Source organism: Anomaloglossus baeobatrachus, chromosome 6 (assembly GCF_048569485.1).
Source record: "Anomaloglossus baeobatrachus isolate aAnoBae1 chromosome 6, aAnoBae1.hap1, whole genome shotgun sequence".
In the NCBI taxonomy this organism is placed as follows: Eukaryota; Metazoa; Chordata; class Amphibia; order Anura; family Aromobatidae; genus Anomaloglossus; species Anomaloglossus baeobatrachus.
The window spans coordinates 213,859,967-213,873,255 of record NC_134358.1 but is presented as its reverse complement, the minus strand read 5'-3'; the positions used below and the strand labels follow the sequence as shown (position 1 = coordinate 213,873,255).

The following is a 13,289-nucleotide window of genomic DNA, read 5'->3' as shown; positions in this document are numbered from 1 at the left end:
GGGAGGTGGATACTGCATGGGAGGGCAGATTGTGCAATACCCTGTGGCGACCTGATAGTCCAGGGGCGTCACACTATCACACAGGCTGGGGGCGCGTCTGACTGCAACCAATCACAGACGCCACGCCGGCTGGTGGGCAGCAATCATGAGCGGCCCAGGAAGTGAAGGAGAGGCTACAGGAGCAGTGTACAGCCACGATAGAGCCTTGGTAAGTATGAAGCACAAGCTGCATTCTTATTTTCTTTATTTTTCCATTATTTTTATTCTTGAGTGCTGTGTCTGGATCAAACATCTAGAATCCCCGTCACCTTTGAAACCGTGAGGATCCGGACTTTATAGTTTGTGTATCACTAGTTTTTATGTGACGCCCTGGGCAAGCCAGGGGTCACAGGTCACAACACCACACGCACCCCACATTCCCTGCAGGAACACCAAGCTAACCCAAAATCCTTGTTGCCTTCCTCCAGGGGCTGATGTCCACACCAGGGGGTGGGCCAGGCGGTTGGCTCCGCCCACCGAGGAGTTCACAGCCCTGGAGGCGGGAGAAACCAGGCAGATGAGTTTAGGAAGTGAAAGTAGAAGGAAGTGAAGTGGTAGAGGAGCTAAGGAGAAAAGCTGAAGTGACAGAAAAGTGAGAGTAGTAAAGCCTGAAGTTGGTCCGGGTGTGTGCCCTGGACAGTGACAGCAAGGTCAGCAGACGGCGGTGATAGTCTGCAGGGGGACTGCTCGGAGGTTGCTGGAAGGACCGCGGATGGGTGGTGACCCGGCGGTACCGGAGCAGTATACGAAGAACAGTCAGCACCAGGGGAGGGGCCTTTCGGATCCCGGCAAGGCTAGGAGTCGCCATAATTTGCCAAATCCGTCAGTGAAGGGGACGTCTGTCTCCTAACAACCAAGTCCCGATTGAAGGCAACAGCCCGACCGTGAAGGGGAGACACCACCACCGCCAGGGCACCAGTTTCCCAGGGCCAGCGCCTGCGGGCAAAGTAGGGCTCCTTCGGCCCAGCTTGAAGCCGAGGAGTGGGTAACCGGTGGGGACCCATCGCTACCAAAGAGACTTTCATAGGTGCAGGGAAGAGACCGTCACCGCTAACTGCAGGGAACATCAGCACCGTGAACCGTCCGAGGGACCCGTCCAACCAGCCGTTTGTTTACCGAGAACTGTGTCGTGTTTACTGGCTGAGTGAGTGCCTCCGTGCCGTGCGGCACAGCGCTGCCCCTGCGCCCCTGCACCTCCACAGGCCCCAGACCCACCTGTCCACCATTCCAATCCCATCACTGGGCCCCGGGAGCACCACAACCCCTACCCACGGAGGGGCAAATCAACAACTGGCTGCTCCGTACCATCACTCCCGGGCTCCCCAGAAAGAGCAGCGGTGGTGTCCACTTAATCACCACAACCGTGGGTGGCATCACGGACAATAAACTATCCCAAAACCCAATCCCCTTTCACTCACGGGCGAGGAGCGCCGCTCGAGTCCCCGGGATCCGGCCCATCGCTCGAGCCACCGAGCAGTAGCAGGCCGCAGCAGGCGCGGCAGCCGGACCCGAGCAGTGGCGGAGCGCGGCGTCCCCTCCTCCGCCCGCGACACCTTGGCGTCACATTTATCCAACCCTCCCTTCGTCACCTTTTGTTAACCCTCACAAGACTGCATGCAATTAACCATATGTGGGGCAAGGTGGTGCAAACACCAGTGTGATAACCTTACTGGGGAAAAACAACAACCATTCATGGGGGAGAGTACTCCACCAACAGAGTGATGACCTTAGTGAAAAAAAAAATAAAAAAGAGGCAAAACTGCTGTTATGACCTAACTGAAAAAAAACACTAAAAAAAAAACCAAAACCATGTTATGACTTTCTCCACGGATATGTTTAACCCTTTAGGGCCTTGGCTGTCAAGTCTAAAGATCCAATACATCTCTCTTCTGCAGAAATTTCTATATCTGGCTAGTGAGGAGAGGATCTGTTCAATGGGTGTGACTCTTGACATATTATACTGTGTTTCCCCCAAAATAATTCAGTGTCTTATTTTTGTGGAAACGCAAGCTAAGTTTACCACCAAAAGAAGGCAGACACCCCACAGGAGAATTGCACTTACCAGACCCTGGACATGTAGAGTTGGCAAGTGAAAGGGCTCCTTTCACATACAGATCTGCTTCGCTGTCAGGTCCCCCTGCATTCCAGTGGGTTCTTCCTGCTGACCGGGGGCAGTATCACTTGCTCAGAATTAGTAAGAATGGAGTGATACTGTAACTCGATTTGTGTGTGAGAGTGGAATGATTGATACTGCAATTGGATGTCTGTTTTTATGGGAGCACAGTGATACTAGGAACGTGTGTGTGTGTGTGTGTGTGTGTGTGTGTGTGTGTGTGTGTGTGTGTGTGTGTGTGTGTGTGTGTGTGTGTGTGTGTGCGCATGCACATGTACGGAAGGATACTGAACTTGATGTGTGTGCGTGAGTTGAACAGCGAGGGACATGACAGTGATGCAGATCTTGGTAGGAGAGCCCATCCACCGTCTGCACTTGCCAGCTGTAGTTTGGGGTCTGGTGAGTACGATTTATTTTTTTTTTGCCTGTCTTCTCTTTTGCCGGTGTCTGCTTTCTTTAATGAAGTGTCCTGCTGTATTCTTTCCTTTTTTTTTTTTTTTTAGCTGCCTGGACACTTCTTTATTGAACTGCAACTAGGCCTTATTTTTGGGGTAGGGCTTACATTTTAAGCATACTCCGAAAAGGCTGAAAATGCCTATTAGTTGTTGTTTTTTTTTCGGGAAACGCTATTATGCTCCAAGGAGGAATGTTGTGAAATGCTGAGTTTTGATTTTGTGTTTAATATTGTATGTGTTGTGATTCTGCTCTGCGGGCTCCGCTTTCCAGCAGAGCCTTTCCTGTCCCTATGTTTTTCCCCGGGTTCCAATTGTTTCCTCGTGTTGTGGGGGAGGGGTCTTTCCTTCGGGCCTTGTTTTAATGCCGCCATTGATACTTCCTGCTAGTCAGTGCTCGTCTCTGGTTCACTTGAGTGTCCTATTTGATCTTGTCCCACTACCTTGGTTCCTCGTTCCCCTACCAACTCCTTCCTTCTGACTTGATTTCCTCATACCTTGACCTCGGCTTGCTCTCTGACACCGTCTCTTCCCGCTCCCTTGTACTTACGTGACCTCTCTGTGTGTGGGGGGCATGGGGCTGGCAGAGGTAATCGTGTGTACAGAGGATACCAGTCCGCAGCGCGGCCGCTTGGTAACCTCTTGCCTCCCAGTCGCCGCATCACTTAAAGCATTACTCTTCCACAGTCCATCCTTTACTCCATCCTCACTCTGAGACAATAAAACATAGACAGGAGTATTCTTTTTAGGCTATGTTCACACAGTGCATCTTTTGTATCCACCAAGATAAAGGATTTTTGGCCCCAAAAAAACGCACAAAAACCACGTTTTTACTGCATTTTTTATGTATTTTTTTAAGTCAAATCTATTAACTGTAAAGGCTCAAAAACACTGGAAAATGCTAAACGAATTGACATTCTGCATCTTCAAAAATGCAGCCAAGATGCAGCCAAAAAAAGATGCAGTGTGGACAGCAAAATAGGAATCTCAGACTTTGCTGGGAGAATGAAATTCATGCATTTAGATGCATCTGTGTGACGTCAAAAACACAATAAAAGATGCACTGTGTGAACATAGCCTAAAACAACAGAACTTTACTTCTTTTCTTCACAGACTTTCTCGTTACTTGCACAACACGGGCACTGCTCCTGGTCCCATAGGGGTTCCCTCCAGACTCCACTCCACAATACAATTTAACGGCTGACCGCTTTCCTGGCACCGGGGCTCCGTTAGATAATGCTAGGCCCCTCATTCTCCCATCTGATGTCACGCTGCACAAATTCTATCCGTCCCACCCACAGAGATTAGCGCAGGCTACATATGACAGCACTCCTCCATTCATGCTTAGGCCAGGACCTACCCTTCTCAGACAAGGGCCCACTGACCTTTGGTCTTGCAGAGGATTTATTAGGGTTTTCGTATCCAGGAAAAACGGACGCCTCCCTGACCGATCGGACTATACCCCGCTTCTGGGGACGCAGTTCCATAGTCCTCAAAGTGCATGACCCTGCGTGTCTGTGATCAAAGGGGTGAAACTTAGGATCGATAATTGAATAGTATGTTTGGGCTTGTTTTCTGTATCTCCACCTGGGGGCTCTCCTGCCCTCCTTCTATATCCTGTCCTATATATACCCTACTCTCCTCTTACTTAATCCTTTGGCTGCCTACACAGGTGCCAGGACTGCTGTCCTTAAGCCACACTGCCACCTGGTGGCCATTTACAAATTATACCATACATTACATTGTATTACACAAAACCTTGGGGTGTGCTGGCTACTTTTGCAGGGGAGCGGCGTAACCTTACTCCCCCTATATGTGTACCGACTTCGGCTAGCTCTCTGACTCCATCTCTGCCCTTCCCTATGTACTTATGTGACCTCTCTGTGTATCGACTCCAGCTTGCTCACTGACTCAGTCTCTGCCCGCCTCCTTGTACTGACATGCCCTCTCTGTGTACTGACTCTTGGCTTGTTTGACTCATCTCTAGGTTATGTTTCACCTAGTGCAGGGTTCCCAAACTCCAGTCCTCAAGGCCCACCAACAGTGCATGTTTTCAGGATTTCCTTAGCATTGCACTGCTGTTGGAACCAGCACCTGGGCAGGTAATAACATTAACACCTGTGCAATACTAAGGAAATCCCAAAAACCTGCACTGTTGGTGGGCCTTGAGGACTGGAGTTGGGGACCTCTGACCTAGTGTTTTAACTCAGCCGCTCCTATCTACTAGTGTTCTGGCGGCATCTAGTGGTTTGTTGGCTAACTGCACCCGGGTTAACATCGTCACAGTATGTGTTTATTTACTCTTTCCCGCAGTTAAAGGGAACCTGACACCAGGTTTTTTCCATATAAACTGTGGCCACCACCAGTGATTCCTTATGTATAGCATTCTAGAATGCTGTATACAAGTCCCCAAGCAGATCTGTATAATATATAAAAGACCTTTTATTATACTCCCCCTGCGGGCGGTCCAGTTTGATTGGCATCACTGAGCTTCATCTGGAGCCTCTTTTGTTGAGATTGCTATCTTCTTTCCCTGCTTCATGTGGATGACATCAACATACGTCATCCAAACATTGCGCCCAGGGCAGAGCAAATTACTGTAGTGCGCAGGTGTGTGGAAGGGTCAAGAAACTCCTGCGCATGCGCATTACAATACTTTGCTCTGTCTTCATTTATAAAACATTGGTTAAAGGACAGGAAACAGAGTCGCTGTAAACGGTACATTCTCTAAATTGGCTAAAGTCAGCAGTTGGGACCACAAGGATCTGTTTTAGGCCCAATTCATTTTAATCTTTTAGTGATCTTGCAGAACAGTTATATCAAGCAGTAGATGTAATGCAAATAACAATTTAGGATGTATGAAAAGATAGATCAATTCCTGTTATTCCAGTGTATTACGGCCACATCTAGAATATGGGATGCTGTTTTGTGCTTCACATTCTAGAAATGGTATTGGACAGTAAGGGTCAGTTAAAAGGCGGGTGTCTACATTATTAAACAGAATAGAAGGTTTCTTGTGAGAGTTTAGAAAATTGGGTGTGTTTAGAAAAAAAGATGATCTAATTTCAATTTATAGATGTGTGTGGTCAATGTAAAGGACTGGTACAGGATTTATTCCATTAATGGACCTTAAAAAAGTATAAAAGGATATTTATTACGTATGGAGGAAAGGCAATGTTGGCAGCTAAATAAGAAAGGATTCTTTACAGTAAAAGCAGTAGGAAACCTGTTGCTTTTCTCATAACAAATGGCCTTGTAGGTTATAAATAATTCAGTGACAGCTAATGTATAATTGAGAAATGTTGAACTTGGTGAATATTACTTTTTTTTTTCTTTCAACCTTTGTAGCTATGTAAATATAAGCAATCCTCATAAAACAGGTATCCAGGAACAAGAATTAATTGAAAATTAATTTCTTTATTTCATGCAATTAAAAAAATACAGTCATCCACCCCACGTCATATGACCTATAACATACTACATGTCATATGAACTGTAACATACTACATGTGACAGACTCACTGGATGGAAGGCTTATGACTGTTAAAAAGAAGAGTAGATATATTCTAATATTTGAAATGTCAGAAATGTATTTTTGTACATTTTGAGTTGTTCGTTTATTCTTAACTGCAATGGAAAAATTTAGGTTTTTCATTTAGCTGTATAATTCTGCACAGTAATAATTGACCAGTAATTATACACACATAAATATGCTCTTAAGAAAGATAAAACCTCACTTTTACATTGTTAAAAATTCAGGTTTATTTACCTTTTGGATTGACTGACAGCTCAGTAGTTGTTCAATAGTAAAATTAATCATTTAAAATACAAATTAACTAATAACTGTGCGGGACAGGACTTTTAGCCATGATCAGGCCTTGGAGGTCAATCCGTGCTGTAAGATCATGACAGTGTCTCATCAAGAAGTGCTCCATGATCTTATGATGTCTCCGAGGCCTAGTCGTGGCAGACGTCTTGGGCTATAGTGAAGAGGCCAAAGATGTGTCACGCAACAGCAGAAATAAGAGGACCAGAAGGTTCTGGAACACGACAAATGGAAAGGTAAGTATTCGATTTTTGTTTTACCAATACTCACCTCATCGCTTACCTCTCCAGCCACCTCACTCCTCGCAGTCCAGTATTCTTCTTTCCACTATCACGCGTTGCATCTCCATCCTCTTGACTGTAGGCCAGGGCTTATGTCTACATCTAGGCCTCGGAGGTCACTGCGCATCATAAGGTCGCGGCACAAGTCTTGACTTTGTGACCTTACAACACCCCATGACCTGTGAGGCTTGGTCGTCGACAGAATTCCTGGTCTACAGTGAAGAGGCCAGAGACATGGCACATGACAACAGAAAAAAAGGACTGGATAGTGAATAGAGAATGGTGGGTCTCAGAGAAGGAAAGAGGTTGGGTTAATACTACTTTTTTTGTTTTGCTTTTATGTTCATAAGTAGTAGTATGTAAATTGGATGTTCGTAAGTTGGGGACTGCCTGAATATTCTTTAATTATTTTTCAGGTCAGGTGATTGACCAAGATGCACTAGTGGATGCTTTGAACAATGGAATAATTAAGGCAGCTGCTTTAGATGTCACATACCCAGAACCACTGCCAAGGTAAGCAGCTTAAGCTAACCCAACCTATACTGAGCACACGAACACCACCAAAGGGCAATGATGATCGCTTGATCAATTTATCCCCCTTGTAAATATGTTATGACATTTCACTTTGGGCATTTATTTTTTACTTTGGGCATTTACAGTTAAACCAGTGATACTGTTTAATATAGCACCATAGAAATATTTTAGAAATAACTATTTTTTTCCTCCAGAGATCATCCACTGCTAGCAGTAAAGAATATTATTGTGACGCCTCATAGTGGAAATGCAACAGATAAGACAAGAAGAAGCATTGCTGCGAAAATTGTACAAAACGCATCAGACATCCTTAAAGGTTTACCCGTATCAGACATAGTGGCAGCTCAATGACGTGTGTTCTGTGCGCACAGGACCTGTAATGCTGATCATTGTCGTTCAGCACTGCCTGCTGATCCAACACGTGCACCATTCCTATTAAGAGTATATATTTCACCTTCTAATTCTGCTTTCTGCATTTCCACTTTTAATTCACTTTAAATTTTGAGATTCTCAAATTTAAAATCAGAAATATAATTGTGCACATAATGAGTTAATGTCAATTACGGTCTCTTATTTTTTAAAGCTTATAATACAATGAAAAGATAACTAACAACAAAAGAACTACAAGACTCAGCAAAGTAAAAGGTTATAATCACACAACATGCGCAATGTTTTGACACCTCAAGGGTCAATCTAACCCTTTTCCAGCAAATTGATCGCTGGAAAATCATGAGTCTCAGTCAGATCAATTAGTTGCTTTGTGCCTCACACTTCTTGATGACTAGTATATATTTTGGTCAGAGCAGCATGGCCTTATATAAAGAAGACATGGCTGATGTGCAAGTGCAATAAGTGACTACCTGTGTCTGCTGTCATTGTTATGGAGGAACTGGTACATGTACCAACATTCACTATGGCCACTTCTACCTATTCCTGATCTGCTAGTAAAATCATCAAACTTTTTTCCCACAAAACTAGATGACATACTAAAAATATGTGGTCATTTCCATGCTAGAGATGTACAGAAGACTTGCTATAGTACCCCTTCCTCTGAAGATATTTTATACTTTCGAAGAAATGAAGCTGTCCATACACGTTCCATAGAGTTAGTCAGATAAAGATTCTTTACAAAGATAAATCCTCCAAAAATAAAGATGGACATTTTTTGTTTGTATCTTAAATTTTTTTTTTATAAATTCTTTATTTAAATTTTTTAAGTCATAACAAGGTATAGGACAAAAAAAAAGGGGGGGGAATGGCATCTTTTACAGGACATGACATAATATACATACACGGAGTGTTATACACATTGCGACACATATCTATATATATAATTGCCTTATTCTGTCTGTCTGTCATGCTCCAAAATTGTTTCCTTACGGTGACACAAAGCTGATTGGCCGCTGGGCTCGCCATGGCCCCGCCCCCCCACGAATTGGCCTCTCGCCCCGGCTCTCTGCAGGCCCCGCCCCCCTCACGCAATGCACGCTCGCTCTGGCCCAACTGACACGGAGCTCCGACTCCCAGGTGAGTACACACACACATCAGATCACACTCACTCTCACACACACCTCACACATCACATCCACACACTCACAACATCCTGGGATATCGCTTGCTTCTACACCGGCTCCGTCACGATCCCAGCAGCGCCAGACATAACCTTGCGATGCTGGGATCTTGACGGAGCCCGTGAACGCTGGTAACCATTATACACATCGGGTAACTAAGGTCCCTTGGTTACCCGATGTGTATCATAGTTACCAGTGTACACCGGCTCCGTCACGATCCCAGCAGCGCCAGACATAACCTTGCAATGCTGGGATCTTGACGGAGCCCGTGAACGCTGGTAACCATTATACACATCGGGTAACTAAGGTCCCTTAGTTACCCGATGTGTATCATAGTTACCAGTGTACACCGGCTCCCGGTACACATGTGCAGGGAGCCGGCATTATACTCCTCTCCCCCCAGGACTACTTCTCCTATTACAGTCCTCCTATTATACTCCTCTCTGAGTATAATAGGAGAACTATTATAGCATGGGGGATGTAGCACGATGGGGGGTGCGCAGCATGGGGGATGTAGCACGATGGGGTGCGCAGCATGGGGGATGTAGCACGATGGGGAGTGCGCAGCATGGGGGATGTAGCACGATGGGGAGTGCGCAGCATGGGGGATGTAGCACGATGGGGGGTGCGCAGCATGGGGGATGTAGCACGATGGGGAGTGCGCAGCATGGGGGATGTAGCACGATGGGGAGTGCGCAGCATGGGGGATGTAGCACGATGGGGAGTGCACAGCATGGGGGATGTAGCACGATGGGGGGTGCGCAGCATGGGGGATGTAGCACGATGGGGAGTGCGCAGCATGGCGGATGTAGCACGATGGGGAGTGCGCAGCATGGCGGATGGAGCACGATGGCGGGTGCGCAGCATGGGGGATGTAGCACGATGGGGAGTGCGCAGCATGGGGGATGTAGCACGATGGGGGATGTAGCACGATGGGGGATGTAGCACGATGGGGGGTGCGCAGCATGGGGGATGTAGCACGATGGGGAGTGCGCAGCATGGGGGATGTAGCACGATGGGGAGTGCGCAGCATGGGGGATGTAGCACGATGGGGGGTGCGCAGCATGGGGGATGTAGCACGATGGGGGGTGCGCAGCATGGGGATGTAGCACGATGGGGGGTGCGCAGCATGGGGGATGGAGCATGATGGGGAGTGCGCAGCATGGAGGATGGAGCACGATGGGGAGTGCGCAGCATGGAGGATGGAGCACGATGGGGAGTGCGCAGCATGGGGGATGGAGCACGATGGGGGGTGCGCAGCATGGGGGATGGAGCACGATGGGGAATGCGCAGCATAGGGGATGGGGCATGATGGGGGGTGCGCAGCATGGGGGATGGAGCACGATGGGAGGTGCACACTTCCCCCCAACACACACACACACACACACACACACACACACAGGGAACCACAAACACCGCCATACACAGACACCCACACACACAGACAACGCTGCACACACACAACACCCAACACACAAACACCGCGGCATACATAAATATACGCACATACCGCACAACACACACATTGCACAAAACATACCTCCCCCCAAAACACACCACACCCACACAAACCGCGCAACACACACACACACAACGCGACAGACACACAGCGCTCCACAAACAACGCAACACACATACAACACCGCTCTCACCCCCCGCCACACCCAGACAACACCCAGAACATGTACAGCGCCCTACACAAACACTTGGTAACTACACACAACAACATCTATATATATATAACAAAAATCATACATGAACTACACAATACGTAAATTCTAGAATACCCGATGCGTAGAATCGGGCCACCTTCTAGTGATTCTATATCAATAGAGTACAAAAGAGAGAAGCTTTGATGCTGTATTGGCTTGACAGCTAATTGCAAAAATGGTGATTTGGGCCAACCCAGCAATATTATTATTACGAAATGTGTGGAGTACTGGTAGATTGAGCAACGTACATAATGACCAGGCTGCAGTGATGGCGCAAATGCGCATTCCTTCGATCAACTGATAGTGCCATGAGCTGGAATAGTCAAGAGCCAGCAAGAAAGCCCCTTTAAGTACGCATTCATCTCATACAGAATCTTAACATGAAAGTGTCACTTATTTTATTTTACTAATTCCACTTCTATACAACTTTTTTAAATGTGCCCGATTGTATGATCACTTGTGCTATACATGGCAGTTCATCAGCACTGCTTTGTATAGCAGAAATCACGATCTCCTATGAAAGTCGTTCACAGGAGAATCATAATGGCAGGCATGGGAGTCATCAACAAACTCCTGGCTGTAATGAAAACCCAATGGTGCTCTGCGACCATGTCATGGGCATGCCAATGGGCAGGAGGAATGACATGCTATCCTGCTAGTGTGTGTTAAATGCCTTTGTCAGAGATTGACAGCGGTATTCAACTGGTTAATAAATGTGTTGCAAGATCATTTTTACCACACAGTAAAGTTCTGCTCCACCTGCGGCTGTTAAAGCCACTTGAAGGCTGATAAAATCAGCCATCATGTGCAGGAAAGATGTGGGCTTGCAGGCCGAGCTCGCATTTTTTCCTGCTTATGATGGCTGATCTAATCAAGTCCCATCAAAAGTCGGTAATGTCTTAAAGGGAATTATCAGCAGGCTTTGGCTTTGTAATCTATGGGCAGCATGAGGTAGAGGCTGAGATACCAATTCCAGCTATGTATCACTGATTAGCCTGTGTGCTACTGTTTCAATACAATGAATTCTATCAGTAGGAAATTATCATTGCCATACTAGCTACTGTGTGCATCCTGGTCCAATGTGCCCACAGCACTGATTAATCGCTTACTGTCTATATACAGTGTACACAGAAAGCTGCTAATCAGGGGTATTGGTGGAGTTAGCTTTCTGAGCTATGCTACATCTAAGAACACTGATCATCATGTGTGGTACAGCCCACAGAGCCGTGTATCTAATCCCTTCATGTGTAATGCACATCATGTGTGATACATCCAATGCCCATAATGTGATACAGCTTGCAGAGCCATGTATCTATTCCCATCATGTGTAATAAAGCCCACAGAGTTCAATATTTAATCTAATTCCCATCATCTGTGATACAGCCCACAGAGCCACGTACCTAATGCCCATCATGTTTGGTGTGATACAGCCCACAGATCTGCGTATCTAATGCCAATCGTGTGATAAAGCCCAGAGACGTGAATCTAATCCCCATAATGTGTGATACAGCTAGCAGAGCCGTGTATCTAATTGTGTGATACAACAAAAAAGCCATGTATCTAATCATGTGTGATACACTCCACTGAGGTCTTTCCCTAATCCAATAACGTGTGATACACTACACTGAGCTCTGTAACCAATCCCAGCATGATACAATCTGTGTATCTAATCCCATCCTGTGTGATACTCAGCTGAGCTCTGTATCTAATACATCATATGATACGCTCTGCGTGTCCAATTGCAGCCCGTGATACAGTCCGCATATCTAATCTTATGTGTGATACACTAAACTGAGCCTTGCATCTAATGCCAATGTGTGATTCAGTACGCATTTCTAATTCCAGTGCTTCATACAGTCTGGGTATCTAACCCCAGCGTGTGATATAGCATGCAGCACCAACTAATAGATTTGGTACTGCCTGCCATCCTCTTGTGAAACTGTTATATTGAAGTCACCAACAAAATAGCTCCACATTGTGATCCTAAACTTCATCTTCCCTTATCCTTTTGAAAACGCCCAGATGGGTGGGGGGGGTGGAGTGACATCGCACACGTTAACAGATCCTGCCCACTTTTACTGCAGCCATAATGTGAGCCAGCAATACACTAGATTTTCATGGCATATTTCTGCAGCTGCTCTCCCTGGTGTTTATAAGTAGAAAATATCAAACTTTTTTACATTATTTTTCATATATTATACCATAAAAATTTTTGTATATTTTTTAAAAAGATATTAATACCATAGAGTTGTCCTGTGAGCACCTAGTATCACTTGATTGGAGCTTAACTTCTACAGGTCAATGGTCTGTGACACTATATGAAAGGTAACACAAATCTGACATACAGAAGCGTGATTTCGGTGCACACCCCAATATCTATTATAGATAAGAACTGATATGAGTACGACTCCAGTTCAAAACATTAACCATGACATACAAAGCCATGCACAACCTGTCTCCTCCCTACATCTGTGACCTAGTCTCCCAGTACCTACCTGCACGCAACCTTAGATCCTCACAAGATCTCCTTCTCTGCTCCTCTCTTATTTCCTCTTCCCACAATCGTGTACAAGATTTCTCCCGTGCATCCCCCATACTCTGGAACGCTCTACCTCAGCACATCAGACTCTCCCCTACCGTGGAAAGCTTCAAGAGGAACCTCAAGACCCACCTCTTCCAACAAGCCTACAACCTACAATAGCCCTCAGCCCAGTAGACCACTGCGCAACCAGCTCTGTCCTCACCTATTGTACCATCACCC

The 13,289-nt window shown here is 46.1% G+C and overlaps 1 protein-coding gene across 2 annotated transcripts in view; it reads left to right on the top strand.

Moving 5' to 3' along the window:
• The window catches only part of LOC142243089 (putative 2-ketogluconate reductase), a 73,766-nt gene extending 64,868 nt beyond the window's left edge, over window positions 1-8,898 (top strand). For both annotated transcript variants that reach the window (XM_075314669.1, XM_075314667.1), the window contains exons 5-6: window positions 7,128-7,224; window positions 7,440-8,898. In XM_075314669.1, coding sequence (XP_075170784.1) covers window positions 7,128-7,224; window positions 7,440-7,596 — 254 coding nt within the window. In that variant the 3' untranslated portion in view covers window positions 7,597-8,898. The remainder of the gene's footprint in view (window positions 1-7,127; window positions 7,225-7,439) is intronic.
• The last annotated feature ends 4,391 nt before the right edge of the window (window positions 8,899-13,289 follow it).